This window comes from Anguilla rostrata, chromosome 1, assembly GCF_018555375.3.
Source record: "Anguilla rostrata isolate EN2019 chromosome 1, ASM1855537v3, whole genome shotgun sequence".
Lineage (NCBI taxonomy): Eukaryota > Metazoa > Chordata > Actinopteri > Anguilliformes > Anguillidae > Anguilla > Anguilla rostrata.
In genome coordinates, this window is record NC_057933.1 from 60,140,973 (window position 1) to 60,162,337 (window position 21,365).

Here is a 21,365-nt window from a genome sequence, read left to right on the forward strand (position 1 = left end):
AGCCTTTCAGTGTAATGCTCAGTGGCTCAGCTTGGTGTTACTGTTGCACGTTTCTTTGGTCAATCTGTACAGTTACTGGGAAAAGCATGCTGTTCTTGATTCATGGGGCTAAAGCTTTTTTATGACATAAAATCCTGAATCCTAAGAGTGAATTCTTAACAATTGCTTTGGGGAACAGGGAAAAGTGAATTTCAAACAGGGAATAAATGCCATAGCATAAGCCTGTTTATGAGATGGTCATTAGGCTGTATGTTTGAAGTTCAGTGTTCTCCATTTCCCAAAGTAATGTAGGTGCAAGCTTTCCTGTGTTTTTCCAATGTGGTGTATAAACATGGCCAGCTTCCTGCTATTCTCCTTACCTTCATTAACGGGAGTCTCGTATCTGTCACTCATTGCACAAAACACCCCACCGTTACCAAAGGCATCAGGCACACCCCTGCAGTGATAGTGTTTGTGTAAAGATCCTAAAGGGGTTTGTCCCTCTGTTTCTGGAATGCTGTTCTCAGGACTGGGTACTGTATTCGTTTTTTTTAAGCTTGTTTGAACTAAGGAAGTCTGAGAGAACTCTATCACCCTACATACTCCCAGTGACCCCTCTGACCCGCCTAACTGTACTTCTGTCTTGTGTCACACTGAGTGCTCCACCATGCTGAGTTTCCTATAGTGCTCAGTATCCTGTCCCATACAGTATTCCACACTGTTGCGTTTTACTGATTTCTATTATAGTGAGCGTTCCTATCGTTGTGTGTGTGTCCCCATGTGCTGCTGCTGCTGCTGGGATCCTCTTAGTTTCCTGTTTCATCGCTATGTGTGCTTGGCTGAGTCATGCCTGTGCCTGTCTGTCCTTCTGTCTGTTTGTCGGTCTGGCTACTTCTTTTCTCTCTGGTTTTTTGGTTGTTTATTCACCTGTTTGTGTCATTGTGCATGCATATTGAATGTTTTTTAACTGTAGGCCACACACCTGTCTGTCTCTGCATGAACTATGTCTGGCTGTCTGTGTTGTCTTGCTCTGACTGTCAGAGGTCTGTCTGTCTGAAAGAGCCACCTATGCTCTTGGTGTGCTGATGATAGTAGCAGCAGTGCACCTCACAACCCTCCCGATGGGAGAGCAGCCAGGGCAGGGGCAGGACGGGTCAGTGGTCCCACAGAAGGGAGACTTTCTCTGCTTTCTGTGGCTTGGGTCTAACATGCTCAAATTGGAGGATTTTATTGGCTGTTCATTTCTTTGTGCACTGAGCACTGATCAGCAGTATCTACTTAATCAGAGATGCACTCATCTTCTGTGACCACTAGATGGTGATCACATGCTATATGGTGGTCAGAGTGGACAAGATCTCGCCGTGAACAAGTATGACAGCTGCTGTTATGACCGCATTAATTATACCATTGCTGCTTTTGGCAGACTGCATTGTTCTCAGTATTTATGTTGGTGCTTATTTGGTATTCTGTTTGTGAATTTCTTTGAATGTTAAAACCAGCATGGTTGCCGTTTACAGATGTTCATACAGGGCTGTACATTGCACTGTACATTGCATATTGTTGTGCAGATGTATTGGAGTCATGCGATGTCTGGTTTTGGTTTTCACTTTTAGGTGGCACATCGCTTAGTACTGACTCCTGTGGGTAATCACACGCTGCTCTGCAGAATTAGCTGTGGCAGCGTAGCTAGCTGACTGCAGAGAATGAGGGAGGAGGAGCAGTCGGCTGACTTTGCACATTATGGAAGACACGTGTATTAGTGCCTTCAAGCAGGTTGCAGTAATGGGATGAGGAGTTGTGTTTGGAAATTCCAAATGGAGAAAACAGGCAAAAGTCATGAATTAAGCCTGCAATTGTAAAAGATCATTGTCTACTGTGTGCTTTGGGCTTTGTCCTTTCTGTCTGTCAGTAAGAGTCATCTTTTCAGATCCGTCTTTCTTCGACCTCCATAAGACCAGCAAATGTGTGCAGAATGGATAGACTAACCCGCTGTTCCTTATTTAATAGCTCCTATTAATCTCCTTTCTGTCTCAGCTTCCAAGTGTTCTAAGAACTCTCTTGCAAAAGTTAATTGCTTTTTTGAGTGTGTGCATGTGGGTTTTAAAATCCTAACCACGTCTCTGAAGTCAGTGAGAACAGCAGAAAGAGAACTGTGTGTCTAACCTGGCGATTCCATCGCTGCCTGTGCACAGCCCAGCAGACCTGGCTACCCCAGCCCCCGTTCCAGTGAAGGATTCTACCCCAGCCCACAGCACTTGGGCCCGCACAATCACTACCAGGTACAGCCCTCAGTCTTTCTCTCTCATTGCGTATCATAGCAAGAGATATTCACTGCATTCACTGCACCCTTTCGCAGGAAAGACTTTGTGTCGATTGTGTTTGCAGTGCAATGATTAGATAAACCGAATAACAATGAGTAGACGTGTCGTCATGTGGAAGGGTGTGAAATGCTTCGTTCCTCACGTCGCGGTGTGTGCTTAGTGTGACCTGTCTGTTTCTTATGATAAACCAAACTGCCAAGACAATGAGTCCGAAATGGCTTTTTAATAAAACGTCAGCCTCTCATAAAATCTACCAAAAGCAAGCATTTCCTGTTGCCTTTTTAGAGGTATTGGCATAGTTAACGTGAAATTCCATCCGCTGGAAAAGCTAACGTTGCATAACACTAGCATGTTAAATTCACCTCAGCAATTTACCCCTTCAGGTAAACTCTTTTTCTTTGTCATTAAAAAAAGGATTTTATCTGAAAGTTTGAAGGCTTCAATTATCTTTTACTGACATGTATACTGAACAGCACAACCAGACAGCGTTCCCCACCCCTTTGGTTCGTAAAAAGTACAATTGTTTATAAAACTCCACAATAATATTTTCAGACATACGAGTGCATATATAACCTTTGAGTTGTAAATACACTCAGTTCTTTCATAAACGGTGTGGTGATTTGAGTGTTTATAAGCGTGCATTGATACTTGCACTTGCATTGAGATTTGCATGCAGAAAAGTATTAACCCTGTACGGATGTGAGTGAATATTAATCTTTGCATAGTCCGTCCAGAGATTTGAGTCGATGTAAATATATCTAAATATGTCTATATCGTGTAGAGCTAAGCCTCACATAGAGTTAAGTATATATAATCCCTGAGCATAATTGTGAATAAGAATAAAGCCAGGGCATTCAGTCTAGGAGCCCGGTATTCACTCTGTATTAAGCTAAAAAACATGATGTGCCCACTGTCCCACATTCCCATTGGCCTTTGCCAGATTAGATTTTAAAAAAATGATTGCTTGAGTTGATATTGATTGAGTAGTTCTGCTTTATGTAAAATGTTTTGCATCGGCCCAATAGTGAAGTTTGAAAACCTAGTGAGCGGATCACCCCAAAGTATTCTGTCATCAGTTGTCATCGTTAGATGCTGGGTGAGGAAGAGTGTGTCCAACAGGGAAGATTTAAAATGAGTAGATGAATGAGTCCTGTGGATATTTGAGTAATTTGTTTATGTGTAAACTTCAGGAAAATATGCAGTTGAAACTGAATGGTTATTCACTGGAAAACACAAAGACTGAACAATATGTGAACCTCTGTTTGGACTCAGGCGGCAGGTTACCCCAGCCCCCATGGCGTATCCCCAGCACCCAGCGGAGCCTACCCTCCCCAGGCCTCTCTCCTGGACCCCCACGATGCCTGGACCCACCACCGGCCGCAGGAGGCCCCCGCATGGGCCCATGGTGCAGAGGTGAGCTGCACTGGTGTGGGGTTGTGGGCTTTGTCTAATGAACATCCTGTTACACATGGTGCTCAGGCCTCTCAGCTGCCAGCTTATCAGTAGCATAAAAAAAATTAAGGTAGTAAATAGGTAAATAAAAATAATAAATTGATAAATAGTCACAGTAATTACTAGTGGCAGTACAGCCACAACAGACAGACATAATCTCAAGATGTCATTATAAACCACAGTGCTAGTAAACACAGCATGAGGTCACAAGAGATGACGAGTATTCCCTGATATGACTGCAGTTACCTGTGTTGAGTGTGGCAGGAATGTGGCTATATGATTGGCTGTGGACAGAGGATGAGATGAGAGATATGTTTCTGGATGATTGGGGTACTGACTGACCACCTGAGTTGCTGATTGGCTTGATTGACTGGCCACGTGCACCACATGTGACAGGAGGCGGGTCCGTTGGAGCTGCGGGGGATGGGCCAGGCGCTGCCCTCCCACCTGATGGAGGAGCACCTGTTGCAGCAGCAGCTGCAGATGGAGGAAGATCAGCGCTGGCTGGAGCAGGAGGAGCGTTTCCTGGTACTGTCCCCTCAGCATGTCACACCTGCCAATAATGACTGCAGAAACCTGCTGCTTATTATTCTTATTGTCCTCCGAAATACCAAATGCTCCTTTCATCTCTGTCTCTCGGGTGATTGTTCAGCCAAGGAATCTGCTCTGATACCAACCTTATTCCGTTAAGCTGCAGTTTTATCCCTATGATCTAAACCTGTTGATTGTGATCATTTGAAAACCTCTTTCCCTTCTTCTGCTATCCAACCTTAATCAGGAATTTATTTTCGTGAGAAAGAATGATGAAGGAATAATGTCGCTGTGACCCGTTTTCAAAACAAACCTGTAAATCACGCCGTGTGGGAACAGCATGTCTACCGAAACCTCTTCAACTCCGTAAAACTCTGAGTCTGAAAGCCAGACACTGTGAATGATGTTCTTTTTCTCACTGATCCTTCTCAGAAACACAGAATGTCCCTCCTTGGTAATTTTGGTTTCATACTTCCTCTTTGAAAGGCAGTTGTGAACTGAAACCACAGAAGCAAACCATTACAACTCTCCACAACCTAAGAGATACTCAGAATCGAGTTAGCATTACGAGGAAATTTTACAGAAAACAAGAATATGAAGAAGTTGTGCAATCCCCAGAATAATTACCTTTAATGAATAGTTTTTATTTTAGCTTCAAATATTTTGACGTACTGTGTCCTGATGTATCTGTGGTCATGTTGAATTAATAGTTTCCTGTGAAAAGACCGAAAGCATTTAGTGTGGATGGGTAGATTAATGATTAATGTTTCTTCCATAAAAGAGGTGGGGTTTCATTGACTTGAAAAGTAGGAATATTTATGACCCGATCCACTAAAATCCACAATTGCAGTAAAACATTTCAAGTTACATTGTTTATGTCTGCTGTTTTATGTGGCTTTTATGTTTTATGTGCAACTTCCAGTGTTCAGTTAAAGGCAATGAGTAAGATGGCTTCAGTTTTCAAAAAATCTGAAAATTAAATTGAGCAGCTGAATACATATTATTTGTACATTATGTTTATAATTGCGATTATGAAGCTTGCTGAAGTGAATTTTTAAAGGAGTCTCCCATGTCATAGTGTAGCCCACTACAAGAGAGCATGCTGTTCAAGTTCTTTATCATTAATGATTCCCACTGCCGCTCAACAAGGAGTGAAGTGCCCTAAAATAAAACGCTTGGGATGGTAATTGTGTGCAGATGTTGCACCCAGAGTGTGTCAGCTTAAATGGCTGTCAGTTATTTCTGTTTCACTGTCATTATGTGAGAGATGGCTGCCTGGTAGGCCTCTCTGTATTTCCTCTGTCCTGACCTCACTACTATCCAGAACAACAAAAACATTTAGGGTTCGTTTTTTAGTCATGGAGAGGGGGAAACCGCAGTGGTCATGCTCATATTTTACAGTATATGTTTTTATTTTAGTATAAAACGGCTGTGTTGTTGTGTTTTTTAAACGTTTTGTTTTGTAAGAAGTTAAACATTAAGTTCAGCATTAGTCAGCTTTGGTGATTTATCTGACCCCTGGCAATGAGACAAGGAAAAGAGCCTGAGATACTTACAAAATTAATGTGAAGTCTACGAAAGCCTAATAATCTAGTAAATGTGAAAGAAATGGATAAACCATGCATGGCCGCCTCATGCGCATACACAGTATGTGCATACACAAGAGAAAATGTAAGAGGGAGGGAGGGAACGAAGGGGGCGGGATAAAGAAAGAAAGAGGGAGGGAGATGGGCAGAGTTAACATGGCTGGGTGTTCTCCCCCTGTAAGTCCTCTAAGAATATATAAGCCTTCCGCTAGCAGGAAGCGGCACTCGGTGTGCCGGCCATAGCATCCTGTTGATGGAATTTCCCCTCCGCTCCCTCCGCGCTCTGAGGCACTCAAGTACCCGCTGGAGACCCACTCAGAGGATGCAGGTTTTCAGCTCCTGCTTCGCAAAACTGGTACAGACAACAGAGGGGAGGGGCTTTCCAAACAGACAGACAGAGAGGGAGAGAGGGAGAGAAAGAGCGAGGGAGAGAATGTATGTGCGCACAGGGCTGTACTGTGCAGAGGACCCTGGGTCTTCCCATCACCAGTGCAATTCTGTAACGAGTAAGTGAGGATGAGCAAGGTGCATGAGACTTCTCCGACTAAATATTATTCGCTTTCACGTAACTTATTTACTAGTTAACTGAGGGTAGGCAATCCCCTTTGTGTTTTGAGTGTAGTAGTAGTAGTAGTAGTAAGTAGTAGCAGTATTTTGCCTTTTCACAGTGTTTTTTAGAAGAAAATGTTGTGGTGAATCGCAGTATGGGGATAGGTTTTGTAACCTCAGTGGATAGTAAAGGCAATCCTCTCGCTTGTGTGTGTGTGTGTGTGTGTGTGTGTGTGTAAAACTGAGTATGTTTGCAGTTAACATGTCGGAGAGATGTGTGTCATCTCGGTCTGCTATCTCTTATACAGAAGCCGGAGTCCAGGAGTTCCAGGGGCAGCAGTGACCGGGATGATGGTGTGCTCCAGGGGCCGGTGAGTTTGTTTTTCCAGATGGAATTATTCAGTTCCTATCCCCCCCCTCCTCTCCATTCCCCCTTTCCCCCACTCTTCACTCTCTCTCTCTCTCCCCCTCCCTCCCTCCCTCGCACACATGTGCCCTGGCACACAAACTCTGTCTTCCTCACACACCACTAAATGTCTTTGGATGATATTTACCACCTGTGAGGCAACAGAAATTTAAATGAGAGAACACGGCAGCTGTAACAGATTATATGTCCCAACTGTGCACCATTTGCAATGTGTAAACAACAACCAAAGGGTATTGTGTATACCTCTGCTTGTGTTTTTATTCTGTCAATGAGAAAAATATCAGAAAGTGAGGCGTGCATGACTTCTGCTGTGAGATTAAAGTTCTAATTGTAGTTGTGTTTAGTGACTGTTTAGTGTTTTTGTTTATTTGTCAGCAACACTGGCACTGAGGAAGGTGTACACACACACACACGCGCATACACACACAGAGGCTGGGTTTTGAAACCTAACAGAAAAATTCTAATATATATATATATATATTAATTTGAATCAGAATTTCCTGTAATATATTTACCTCAATTTCTAACAGTTGATTGGTTAATTTGATGATAGAACTGTATATGTGTGATCTCTCAGATGCTTGTAAAGTAATCTTTAAAGATCAGTGCACAGCAAAGACAAATGATAACATGATTTAGTTTATCTAATTAGCAGTCAGTTCAGTGTCAGTTTTTGTTGACGAAAAATTGTGTGTACATTTTTGTGAATATACACTTTGACCCCATTGAGGAAGATGGCTGTTGTTTATTTAATGCATACGCAGATTAAGACTGATGCTGATGAGCAGGAATCAAACGAAAAATCTTTAAACGGTTCGATTAAAATGTGTTTTAATGAGTCTGGGAGTTCTGTATGGCTGTATTTTAATAAGGACTAACTGTTCTTGCTGTCAGGGCAGTGCTTTCACTTGGCTCAGACAGCACAAATTGTGGCCAGGACAGATAGAGATGATCTAGATGATAAATGCATATTGAATTGGGAATGGATTTCTTTTCTTACTTTTTTATTTATTTATTTATTTTTTAGCATAGCCAGAGATTGTTGTTGTGTGTGGATATTGACACAGATTCCATTGTAGTGCTTTTACAGCTGTATAAATTAATACAACTCGCATGTTTGCTTTAATTTAATGTGGATACAGTGAACCCAGTGCTCATTTTCTAATGTGGTTCAGTTTCAGTTATTTGTATATTATGAGGATTCCCTGGTCTACTAAATAGGATGAGCCATCCATATTGTGTGATAACGGAATTTACACTGCATAACAACCATCCAAAGAATATGAAAAACTAGCCCCAAGGCTGACTTTGGATGTGATCCTGTCTGCTAAACAAATTACTTCTAATTCATATGCTCTGATCTGGCTGGTGTGGTTTTAAAGTATCTAACTGGTCTTATTATTTAAAAAAGCTGGCTCTCTGACAGCATTGGAGCCATGATGTCTACATTGAATTTTAAGTTTCTAGAGCAAGGTGTTTATACCATCTTGAATGTTGGTTCCCAAAGAAACAAGGAATCTTTCTGGGCACAGGTTAAGTCTTGCTGTTTGTAAAGACTTCTCTGCTGAGACTGCTGTGTCTCCAGCATTAAAATGCTTTTAATTCACCATTTATGGGATTAGAACTCAGCCAAGCCATCACCCGGCGAGTTGGATACACTGGCCACAAGTTAACAGTTTGTCTAGCCTTCGGATCCCATTTAACGGGTAATTTGCTCGACCATTAGTGGTCAGCTGCAGAGGAGTGTCAGCCCCGTTCTCTGTGTCTCTGAACATAATTACAGAAGTACAGATCCCACTGCTCTAAGTGGAGATATGGGGAAAGAGATGGCTGAGAAAAGAGTCAAATACTACTCACTGATGACTCCAGAGAAAGATTAAAAAACAATGGAAATAATCATCTCTCATCCTATTTATTTCACTTATCACTGTTCTAAAATAAATCTGGAATGATTTAAAACTGCTTTCGCATGTTGCAAACTGTCGAAAAATAGTGCTAATCAAAGATGAATGTATCATTTTAATATACTTACTGTTTATCCAAAAATAAAATAAAACACAACATGAGTTGCTCTCGATGTTGGCACTTTCAGGCTGTGTGCTGGTCTCTCGCTGCTTCAGCCATATTTTCATTCACTTTTGTGTTCCGTTAAAACCCTATGATTTGTCAGTCTTTTCTGCCGCGGTCCCATATGCAATTTAAGCTGTTTAAACAGTCAAATAAAAAAGACGTAAGGGGTGTAGCATGTAGCCAGCTAATTCTGGATTCCCACAAGCTAGCTTGCTCTGTGTGTTGTTAGGAATCCTCCGTCTGAGTGTCCATCTTCCAGTACACCATCGTTTCAGACCCAGTTCCTTATTTCAAAAGAAAATATTTTAGCGGGGCTTCTGAATTCAGCTGTCCAGTAGAGAGAGGTCAGGAGGATCTGCTCTCTGATTTTGAACGTTTATTTCAGTTATTGGCTTGGTAGTTTTCTATCTAATGGGGGTGCACAACGGTTGATCCATTTCCAGATTTTGTGCTTCTGCTCTTATTTATTCAATTTGCTCAATCATATCGTGATCTGGCAGTAAGCACCAGGTTCTGCCACAGACTGCAAGTGTATCCTAAAGATTATACTGTGCTTCAGTTTAGGAGTGAACCATTTTGTTTTATAGAGCTGTCAAAAAGTAAGACTAAGGTAGTTGTTTGGAACAAAAACCAATATGCAGACTGGCGCTTCTAGACCAGAGTTTTGCACCCCTACCATAAACAGCGGCAGTAGGTCCAAAGCCTTTCTTCAGTGCGACTGAAGAACTTTTGACCCAGGTCACCATTTTCCACATGACCCTTTCAACATTAGTCTAGCTGCCTAGACTAATGCAGTATGCAGTATATTTTTTGAATAAAAAATGTTTGTCAGCTGTGAAGTTGTACTTATTTAGCTAGTGTATTTTATATAAACTATATCCTCAGTTGTAAATGATGGTGGTGATGGGGCTGGGTGGGGTTTGGGGACTGTTGGGCACTGCAGAAGTGACTAAGACTCCTGGGAGATTTAGCCCGTGTGGTTTTTCTGCGCTTCGCTCCTCCTGTGGCCTACCCTGCGGTCTAGGCAGATATAGTTATGCTTCTAGGAATTTAAAGTATTCATGGAGAGACCACACCAGTGCAGAGGCATAGGAGTCTTTAAACATGTGTCATTTAGAAGAAGAAAAAACAACAGAAAAAGCACGGTTGGGTTCAGGAAGCAAGCGCATTGCTAATTGCCTGTTTTTATGTTTGTGTGCAGACAGGAAACCAGCACATATACCAGCCCGTCACCAGACCAGGTAAGGAAGCTGCTGCCCGATTTACCACACACTACCGCACCCTTTCACTTCCTTCATTGTTCCTGTCTTCTCTGGTCACTCTTCTGAATGACAGATTGCTTTGGGGGGGGGCGGGGGAGGGGGCGGGGGGGGTTGGAGTGGCTGCAGCCTTGAACCCTCAACCCACTCACTGCATTCTTTCCCAGCACTGGCTGCAGCAGCATGTTTGGGCAGCAGTGCACATAAGAAACTTGGCTTGTAGCAAGTATGCAGATTCATTTCCCCAATGGGGCACTGCCCTCGTAGTATCCTCGGGCATAGTGCTTAAACTGAGTGCTTCTGTAAACATCCAGTTGTGAAATTGGATATGATAAAAAAGCATTGCAGGGTAAAGTAAAATATACACTCACACCCAGTACCCATATAAACATGACAAACAAGAGGGGAGGAAATGACATCAGTAGTCCTGGGCCTGGGAGCCAAGTGTTCTATATTTACTGATCTGTTGACTGAATACTGGCGGAAGCATCACATTGCTGATGTTTCAGAAAGAAGGTGACATATTGTGCAAAAAGTTTAGACTAGATAATTTATCTGAATTGACCTTTGTTTTGGATCAATATATCTCACTTGTCACTCAATATATCCCTACCCCGTTCAACAGTATGGTTGTGAATTGAGTGCACTTCAAACTATGCAAACCATGCTGGGTAGAGGCTTCTGCCAAGAAAATAAATAATGTAATGTAATGTCATTTGCCATGAAGTTTATCTCAAAGAATGCTGTGGTCACTGGTGAGCTACTGATAGAGGAGGCAGGGAACTTACTGCTTGTTGGTACATGACTTATAAGCAAGGCTTGACCATTTGCTACTGATTCCTTAGTTGTATATGTTAGCATTGCCTTTGTGCAATTCACATGGACATATTTTGGCTCAGCTGGATTTATGTTAAAATACATATCTGATCTGTCATCATCAAAAAGATTAATGTTAACTTGTTATGAAAGAGAGAACTAAATCTAAGATGAATGCAGTGAATGTGTTATTTGGGAAAATAGTTTTGTCTTCTTAAACTTTTTTCGAGGTCGAAGGATAGATTGCACCATTCCAGTTGTGCTATTTTAGGTTGTTGGTTTGGTGTGAATTTATTCATAAAATGAAAATGAGTAGTAGTTTGTAATATGATGTCCTCTTCTTTTTATTTTCTTTATTTAATTTAATTTAGTTAAAATATGAAATTAGAATAAAATATTTATGTATGGTGTTAATTTAGTTAAAATATGAAATTAGAATGAAAAATAAAATTTCATGTAACCTCATCTCTTTGTTATATGTGTTTATGTGATGTGTACTAAGGAACTATAGCGCATATTTAAATCGAATCCAGTGAAGAGTGAAATAGTTCCTTCTTGGTGAGCCTTGTTTGAATTCATAGGCTTGTTAATTATGAAAAATAATCTATATTGGTATTTTAAAGGCAGGTTCTCCTTGTATTTATTCCTAGACCACCCCCTTTTAATGCGTAGCAGGAGGGAAAAGCAGCTAAATAACAGCTTTCAGACTAAATGCAGTGTATGGTGCTTAAAGACAGCGAAGCTTAAAGAGAGCTACAGTAAGACTGTACTTCAGGCTAAATGGAGAAATTCAGAATTAGTTAAGATTTGCCTCTCAGCAACATGCTGGGAATTCTAGAGGTAGGTAAAATTCATCTCTCAGGCTAAATACAGGGAATACCTAGAGCTAGCTAGCATTATGCTTTCAGGAGCTGCCTTGTATCAAGCCATAAGGAAACAATTTGCCCTTGAATATTTGTTCAGATTTAATGTTGGAGTTCTGATTGGCTGCTGACAAGCAGTATCATCTGGCAGATAAAGCCCTTGCCTGGAGGATGCCTTTAGTGTTGCCAGCTGCTCATCTTTCAGAGTTGAAATTCAGCTCAAAACTCGCTCAGTGCAGAAGCAGTGGCACAGACCACATCATCTGCTGTTCCAATTAAGTCAACTTTCTTCACCCATCCGTTTCATTTTCCACACCCTGGATCGGCATATGATACCTGTCCCCCCCACCAGATCTGAATACAGATATTATATTATTTTCCCTCTCGATTCCAGAATGACAAATCCGTCCTGTGCTTCTCTTTGGCAGAACATGCGGCCCCACCAAAGAAGCCCCCCCGGCCTGGGGCAGCCTGCATGCCTCATGTGGACAGCTACAATGAAGGAGTGAAGGTATGAATCACACTGTGCTCATGGGCCTGGCTGTGGGCTGAGGGGTTGTGCTGTTTGTGGAGGAGGCAATTTGGGGTTAACCACTGAGTAAAAATACGCTTAAAAGCACTCCTGTGCATGACGTATCTATGGGTCTGTGAAGCTGCGAGATGCTAATGCTGGTGCTGGAGCAGTGTGGCTGTGCGCTCGACTTCACTCTTTCACACTCAGACAAACGCACGCACACACACACACACATACACAGACACACACACACACACACACACACACACACACACACAAACAAATGCACGCACACACATTAACACACGTGCACACGTACATTCGTAAACACGTACATTCATGCTTATGCAAGCATACACATACATGTGTAGAAATACATCCACTCACATTCACATTTTACAAAATTAATCGATGTGCAAACACTAGTAAAAATATGCCAAATAGACATGCTGTGTCAACACAACTTTTTTGTTTTGTTTGTTTTTGGTCTTAATCATTTAAAGTAGACTGAAAAACCTGTCAGCTGCTCTTGAGGCTTAGAATTTTATGTTGAAGATACGGGGGCAGTATTTTCAGTAATCTTGCTGTGCTTCTTCTATTCAAACAATTATGTCGAGAAGCAGAGCACCGAATCATATTGCTTTTAGTGGCTCTCGTTTGAAAGATACTTCCCGTTATACGGTATCGTAGGCCATGTATATACACATAATATGCCACCACTGTTAAGCCAAAGGCTGTCATCCTTAACCTGCTTGTAGTGTGACAGTCGATAAATGTGTGCATATACCTGTATATACCTTTGGGCCTAATTTTGGTTGCTACTGTGCAAACATCTGTTGAGTTTTTATTTATTCAAACATTCTGACAAAACAGTAATTGAATTATGCAGAATGTACAGATAAATGGTAACACATATGCATTTATATATGCAGTGAGCTCCATTTGGACAAAAACATATTTTTTTCTTGACTTGGCTCTGTACTCCACAATTTTAGATTTGTAATCAAACCATTCACATGTAGTTGAAGTACACATTCTCAGCATTCATTTTAGGATATTTTCATCCACTTTGGTTTCACCACGTAGAAATTAGAGCACTTTTTATACATAGTTCCCCCCATTTCTGGGCACCATAATGTCTGGGACATAATTTTATGTAAATGAAAGTAGTCATGTTTAGTACTTTGTCGCATATCCTTTGCATGCGATGACTGCTTGAAGTCGTGGCCCATAGACCCGTATTATCAGGTTCTGAGTATCTCCTCTGGTGGTGCTCTGCCAGGCTGGTACTGTAGCCATCTTCAGCTCCTGCTTGCTTTGGGGGCTGGTTGCCTTACGTTTTCTCTTCAGCATAAGAAACACATGTTCAGCTGGATTCAGTTCAGGTGAATGACTTAGCCAGTCAAGAATTTTCCATTTTGCCTTTACGGTATGTTTGAGATCATTGTTTTCTTTAAAAATGAAGCGACGTCCAATGAGTTTGGAGATATTTGCATGATATTCAGCAGATAAGATGCTTCTGTGCACATCAGAATTCATTCTGCTGCTGCTATCAGCAGTTACATCATCAGTGAAAACAAGTGAGCCAGTAGCTGTAGCATCTGGACATGCCCACACCCTTACACCCTCCGCCATGTTTCAGAGATGGCAGGGGTGCCTTGGATTATAGGAAGTTCCTTTTGGCCTTCATTATTTTCTTTTGCCATCACTCTGATACAAGTGGGTCTTGGTCTCATCTGTCCACAAGACCTTTTTCTAGAACCCTGCAGGCTCTTTCAGGTACTACTTAGCAAACTGTAACCTGGCCACCCAGTTTTTGCAGCTACCTGGTTTGCATCTCGCAGAGTAGCCTCTGTAGTTATGCTTGTGAAGTCCTCTGCAGACAGTCACTGACAAATCTACGCCTTTCTGAAGAGTGTTTCTGATCTGTCAGATCGGTGTGTGAGTGTTTTTCTTCATTGTGGTGAGAAATCTTCTACCAGACCCTTTGAGAATACTGAGCTCACTAGTGCTCTCTCTTCTTAATGATTGTTTCTAAAACAAATTGTTTTTTCCTCTTTTTCTTAGCCTTATAATGTGTGTCATACCTGCACTAAGGCAGCAGTTCAACACACCTGACTCACTTGTGAAGCCATTTGTCCCAAACATAATGGTGCTGTAATTTCTACCTGGTATATAACCTTAAATGTAGGTAAATACCCTTTGATAAAAGCTGAGAGTCTGCACTTTAAGCACATGTGAATTGTTTGATTACAAATTTTAAATTGTGGAGTACAGAGCCAAATCAAGAAAAAAATGTATTTGACCCAAACATTTACATCACTGTAAATAAAGAGCACAATTACCATTCAAAGAATATCATTAAAATAGTATAGACCAAATTATTAAAAAGCCTGACAAATTTTAATGGTGCACAACTACAATAGTAGACTTAGTTTGCTTTCTATGTGGCACTGAGGTTTGAAATGTACCATAGGGGCAACAGTCCGTATTGAGTGTGCCCCGTCTGATTATCATTAGCCTAGTGTTAGGTCTCTTTATGAATGGACTATTAATAAAGAATGAATAGAGCTACTTGCACTAAGGCAGGTATACAGCAGCACATCAGTGAAACTATTACTGCCTGAAGAAGCCTAGATTGGCTGTCTCTTACATTGAACAAAACTGGAATTTATATCTCTTGAGCTCCTTATTGGCTCTTGTTCAAGCAGTAGTGAGTCTTTTAAACAATAATATCTGGAGTTCCTTGCTGATTGAAACCATCTCTCTCCCTTACCTCACCCCTCTCCACCTTAGCTAATGTGTGATGTGCGTTCTTGCGCAAAATGGTTGCCGTGCGTCACCCAGGTGGGCGCTCCACATTGGTGGTGGGTGAGGGGAGTTCCCCCTCTTCTCTGTAAAGCACTTTGAGTGCCTGGAAAAGTGCTATATAAATGCAATGATTCATTCATCCCCGCCAACAGAGCCAATTATGCACCACGCTGTCGCATTACCACCGTGACATTAGCACAGTTTAAATCCAGACCACCATCACCATCCAGAGAATGAGGGCCTCACTGGACTTTGGCCCCTGGTCAGGGCCACTCGAACCTCTTGAGCTGCCCGCCTTTCGCACGCAGTTAGGCAGGGAGACAGAGGGAATTGTGGGCTATCGGCAGCTCTGCTGGAGACACTCCAGGTTCTCTTATCCCAGCCCACCATTCCCAGGACTCACTTCCCAGGCTCTATTACTCAGTCTCGAGGAATCCCAGGGAAACGTCGAACAATATATTTCATACCCTCGTCTCTTTGACCTTTGGTTGTAAAACATAGTTGCTCCACCCACTTCTTTTTATTTAAAGTGCAGGGTCTATTTTGGTGGGAAAATATTTGTTTGGCCGTATTTGGCCGACAGAGGCAAAGCACATTACCGTCAGTCTCAAGCATCCATGTCCTCACTGGGACATTGGCCAAGGAATCTCTTTTTAGTTATTTTAAGTAATAATGGAATGTGTCGACATAAACGAGTACAGTGAACTACTTTTATGTGCTTTGTGTAGCTTTTTTTGAAGTATTCCATGTGTGTGGTGGTGAGATTGGAGAGGCAAATAAAATGAAATAACAGCAGCTTAGAGCATTGAATTTTCCAAACTGTAATTTTCCCAAACTGACCACACAGACCACCATTGATAGTAGCACAACTTTTAATAGTCTGTATTTTTATGGATCTGTAGTATTTCAGATGTTAGTTTTTTACAGCAGTCATTACTAAATCTGAATTTTCCTGCTTTTCAGTCTTACTTAACATTTAGGCAGGAGCCTTGTGCTGAAGCTGCAAAACCCAGCAGTAACAGGCATGTGCATGGCCATGCTGCAGAAGTGCTGTTCGCTCACTTGTGCTGTGGATATTTTTCTTTTTTTTTAAGCAGTAATCATTTCTCCCTCTTCTGTTTTTGTGACCTGTGTCCACCCTTTCTACCTCCTCCTCATTCATCTAGCCCTGGAGGGTAAGAATTTTGTGTGTGCACAAGTGTGTGAATGTTTTTCTTTGTGTCTGTGGGAAAGTGTGTTTGACTGTGTGCAAATGTATGTATGTGCATTTGTGCGTGTGTGTGTGTGTGTGCGTGTGTGTGTGTGTGCGCGAGTGTGCATGTGCCCCCAGAAGTGTGTACTGTGTGTATCAGTCAACCTGTCAGGGTCACCCAGAGGTCACATTGGCAGCTTGTGATGGCCCTTGTGAAGACGTTCTTAAGGCTAAGCTAGTGAGGAGACTGGGCTTGTTAGTAGAAGGTTGCAGGTTCAAGTTCTGAGAAGGGCTGGGTAGCCTTAAACAAGGTGTTTAGCCTTAACTGCTTTGGTTGATATTCAGCTTTACAAATGAATACAAGTCACCCTGCGTAAGAGTACCCATTAAGCTAATAGATTGTTCTAATATTTTATTTCCAAAGTAAAGAAAGGGGCTGCACATTGTGCTTTAATTTCTACTGTCCTTGGGAACTGGAACTTCTACCTACATGTACCTCTGCATGGTCAAAGTTGCCCCAGCAAATAGGAAATGAACAGACCGGTATAAATTAAACGTATTTGAAAGATTACTCATTAGCACTGTACTTATTCAGTAGAAGGGCCAATGCTGATACTCACCTGGGTGGGGGGTGGAGTTTCTTCAGCCTGGGACTGCCCAACAAGTGGTGTGCTAGAGGCTGCAGTCTTCATCACTAGCACTGGTATTAGCTGTTTTAAGTGAAGTTCTCCTGATCTCTGCTGTGTTTCCAGAAGAGCTTCGTCCCCTTTTACACCTGCAGAAGCTGCTTCTTGAGCCGCACATTGGTGTGGATCCGTTACAGCAGTCAGCTGACAGGCCATTCATATCTGTGTATTTATTACTCATAATTATTCAAATAAAATGCATAGAATACCTTTCCTGGATTTTGAGTAGAGTTGATGGATAGACATGAGTATCAAAAAAACTGGACATCATCATTATTGACTCACTCAGCAATACAGAGAAGGTGGGTGGGGGTGGTGGGGTTTACTTTAGTCGTCAGTATGCTTTCTTAGATTCTTAAGATAGTTCATGTTCTTGACTGAGTGTGACATACCGTGTGAACAGAAATGTTAAAACTGTAAGGGGTGACACCAAAACAACAATATTCCTTCATTGGAGGGAAACAGGAAAATGCAGTGAAAATATATTTTCTCCTTGGTGGCATTCATAAGGATGTTTAATTCCCTTCCTGTTAGCATTGGTTAAAAGAGTGAATATGTTAAAATTGCCTGTTTTATTTACAATTTTTAAACCATTTCAAAATGTTTGTATAATTTTGACTTGAAGGAAAATTAAGTGAATGGCTCCATCTGCTGTTGAATGAATAAATAAAATTCCTCAACCTGCAGCCGTGGTATATAGTCTGCAGTGTGAATGGAATTTGGTTACTAAATTCATACATAATTCAAAGAAGCAGTTCTCAAAATGAGACTTCAAAGTACTTTGTTCTAGCGGTGCCATTCAACGTGTGTCAGTGATATATAGAGTTACTTCACCTTGCCTTCAGTCTGATATAAACGGGTTTTCCCACTTAGATCCAACCCCAGGAGATCAGCCCGCCTCCCACTGCTAACCTGGACCGCTCCAACGACAGGGTGTACGAGAATGTGACAGGACTGGTGAAGGCCGTCATTGAGATGTCCAGCAGAATCCAGCCTGCAACCCCTGAGGAGTATGTGCCAATGGTGAAGGTACGAGAGGGAAACCAGGAGAGACAGAGGGGGGGACAGGAAAGAGGGCAAAGGAGAGAAGGGTTGTTCAAAGGCTGTGTGTGTGTTTGTGTGTGTCAGAGAAAGACCAGGTTGGTGTTTGTTGTACATACGTGTTTGCTTAGATATTGTCTGGTTTCAGGATGTGGGTCTGGCATTGAGGACACTTCTGGCTACTGTAGATGAGACCATACCTACACTGCCAGCCAGCTCACACAGAGAGGTGAGCAGAAAGCACTCAAATATGGTCTTTAATGTTTAAAAATAATGTAAATCTATTTTCCCCACAATTAACAGACTAGCCCATTTCAGAAGGGATTAAATTATTCATGAATTGCTTTTTCTTTAACGACCTGTATTTTTCTGCATGATTCTGTTTAAAGCAGACTACATTAAAGCTTTATTAAATGAACATAATGTAATCATATCTCATGATGATGGGTGGAACTACTATGTTGTAAGTAACTCTAATTTGAACCACTAATGTTTTTTGCTGTGGAGAGCAGTCTTCCTTGGCTTAAACTGAATAATGAATGCCAGCTCATGACAGCTTCACCTTTTTATTCCAATAGAGATGCTTTAGTTATCTGATTAGGGTCTATCAGGAATGTATCAGGTGCAGTAACCCTGTTATCCTGCAGGTGGAGATGTCCCAGAAGCTGCTGAACTCGGACCTGGCGGAGCTCATCAGCAAGATGAAGCTGGCCCAGCAGTACGTCATGACCAGCCTGCAGATGGACTATAAGAAGCAGATGCTGACCGCCGCGCACGCGCTGGCCGTGGATGCGAAGAACCTGCTGGACGTCATCGACCAGGCCCGCATCAAGATGATGGGCCAGCCCTGGCCCCACTAGCCCCGGCGCGGTGGCAAGCGGGAGGCAGGGAGGGGGGCACTTCCTTCGGTCGGACCGAGCTTTCAGCAGGCTCCACGCAGGGCGCACGCAGAGCACACGCCAACCGTCCGCACCCGCGCCGGGCCCTGGAGAAAGAGGTTCCACTCCCTCGTGTCACTCACTACCTGTCCAGGAACTTTTGACCTCCCACGTTCAGTCCCAGACAGGAGCCTTTGAGCATCAGTTATGGACGCTTGTTTTGTGTGTTCCGTTTTTCTGTTTTTTGGCTGAGCCTTACTGCGTGCGAGTGTGATGGTAAGTGTGTGTGTGTGTGTGTGTGCGAGCGCACGCTGATTGGGCTGATTGAATTGTAACGTGGAGCAATAACCCCCAAAGTGCAGCCAAGCATGTCGGTGACAGCAGCTGGAACCTCGCGGCTAATGTAGTACAGACTTATGGGAAATCCAAAGGTTTTCACCCTTCACAAGTACAAGGAGTAATCTCTCCTTTAGCACTTCACTTTAGCACAATCACTATGCCTATCCCACCGGCATTCAAAGGAGGACCCTAAACGGACAAAGAAACTTAAGCAATGAGTACAATTCCCTGACGGAAGAACTAGTATTTATTTTTTATAATATATATAATTATATATATATATATATACAGAAATGTTGTGCCAGTTTTCGTGCATATATGAAACTTAAGTGAAGGGTTTTTTTTTGTTTTTTTTTCTCCTGGAAGCCCCAGCCTGTGTACCATTCTTCGGAGTGTGGGGTCAGTTTGTCTCCCAATGTAAAAAATTCATAGCGCTTTATTTTATTTTATTTTATTTTTTGAAACACGGTTGTACCCTGCTCTTCCACTTGTCTCTGCTCTTGTGCAGGCTTAAAGGGACAGATCCTCCCTTCCTTCCATGTTCTATGTCTATATGTACAGTACGCATCCCTCTGCTTTTGAGGAAAACAATTCTCAGGAAGAATATGACCTGTACAGTTCATTGACCGATTAAAAGGTTGTTGCTCATCTCAGCCGTAATTGCCAATAGCCCCAAGGATTTTGGGGTAAAAGGTTAAATGGTTTGTCATGGTGTACTATTACACGCTGCATATAGAGAGCATACGCTGTACATATTTCCAGTTCCATATACACTTCATTTACGATTTATATTTTCTCAAGTTAGACTTCTTCAAAGCGGTACTTAAAGAACATCAGTCAGATCCCAGTTATAATCCCAGCAGAATATGTAGTATCCTTTTAGTAAGGCTGTTTTATCAGCATGAATGTGTAACACACTGGTAACGTGTTGCCTTGTATGCTTCCAGTGTACATGCTTTGGGTTCCAATGTATTCAAGTTAATGGGATGATTACTTCAGATTTCTACCTCAGAAACCTATGGGAGGCTGTGATGAACAGGTTGAGACAGAGGAACAGATACTCACATGTAGTGGGAGAGCCCAGGGGAGAGCCCCGATGACACTGCTGCTTTCTAACACAAATTCAAGGGGGAAACAGTTTTTTTTTGTTTGTTTTTGTTTTATTTTTCTGGATGTATGGAAGAAAAAGCTTAGTTGAAGACCCTGAAGCCCATGTCATCGTCTGACTCTTCAGACTCCTTCTTCTCTGTATTTTCCACCTCTGCAGCTGTAATGCAATTGGCTGTGTTAGCCACATATTACGTTACACAAGACAGACACTAAAGATTTACATACTAAAAGATTGTAGCAAACGTCCTATCTGCATTTTCCGAGCAATGTGGGTATCTTGAATTCGGGCTACCAAAACTAACTGAGGGTACTGGGACCCTCCCATGTCTGCAGTATTTATGATTAAGGTTAACTAATTTTACAAGTCCATATTCTGTGAAGTTACAATATGATTAGAAAGCTTATTATTTTATTCTATCTGTGTACAAAAGGACTCTTTGGGGAATATTGTCCATGGCTGAAGGGATAGTTCCTGACAGTAATGAGGAATCTGGAAGGTCCTTAGCAGGGTCAGCACAACGTGCAGCACAGGAACCCGCAGCAGCAGCAGCCTTGGCTCCACCTCCTGGCTCCACCACCTGTGCCCACGTTACAGATAAGGCTGCCAATGTCCAGGCTGGTCAAGGTCAAAGAGCAGGGAATAGGACCTGACTGCATTTCAGCTTCTGGTTCTGCAGTTAATCATGCCGATTTCAGCAGTACCCAGAGCAGAAAAATGTCACTTTGTATCTGTACAGCAACAGTAAAATAATAATAGAACGTATTTTTTACCATAAATCTGGTAGCAACACAATGATGTTTCCATTAGGCCTATGGTATGCGCTTATCTCGCAAGCAGACTCTTGCGAGTCGTCCCTGGTATCATAATTTGGAGCTGTGGTGTTCTGTCAAATTACAGCTCAATATGGAATCCATCCTGGAACCAATATCAAAGAATGTCA

The 21,365-nt window shown here is 42.2% G+C and overlaps 1 protein-coding gene across 23 annotated transcripts in view; it reads left to right on the forward strand.

Moving 5' to 3' along the window:
- LOC135260550 (focal adhesion kinase 1-like) overlaps positions 1–19,962 on the forward strand; it is a 78,446-nt gene extending 58,484 nt beyond the window's left edge. For 22 of the 23 annotated variants that reach the window (XM_064346024.1, XM_064345976.1, XM_064345992.1 and 19 more), the window contains 9 exons: positions 2,172–2,258; positions 3,573–3,713; positions 4,149–4,280; positions 6,727–6,789; positions 10,117–10,156; positions 12,282–12,364; positions 17,930–18,085; positions 18,246–18,326; positions 18,745–19,962. In XM_064346024.1, the coding sequence (XP_064202094.1) occupies positions 2,172–2,258; positions 3,573–3,713; positions 4,149–4,280; positions 6,727–6,789; positions 10,117–10,156; positions 12,282–12,364; positions 17,930–18,085; positions 18,246–18,326; positions 18,745–18,957 (996 nt within the window). In that variant the 3' untranslated portion in view covers positions 18,958–19,962. Of the gene's footprint in view, positions 1–2,171; positions 2,259–3,572; positions 3,714–4,148; positions 4,281–6,726; positions 6,790–10,116; positions 10,157–12,281; positions 12,365–16,344; positions 17,358–17,929; positions 18,086–18,245; positions 18,327–18,744 lie in introns of those variants that run through there. The other variant, XM_064346001.1, reaches the window with a different exon arrangement.
- The last annotated feature ends 1,403 nt before the right edge of the window (positions 19,963–21,365 follow it).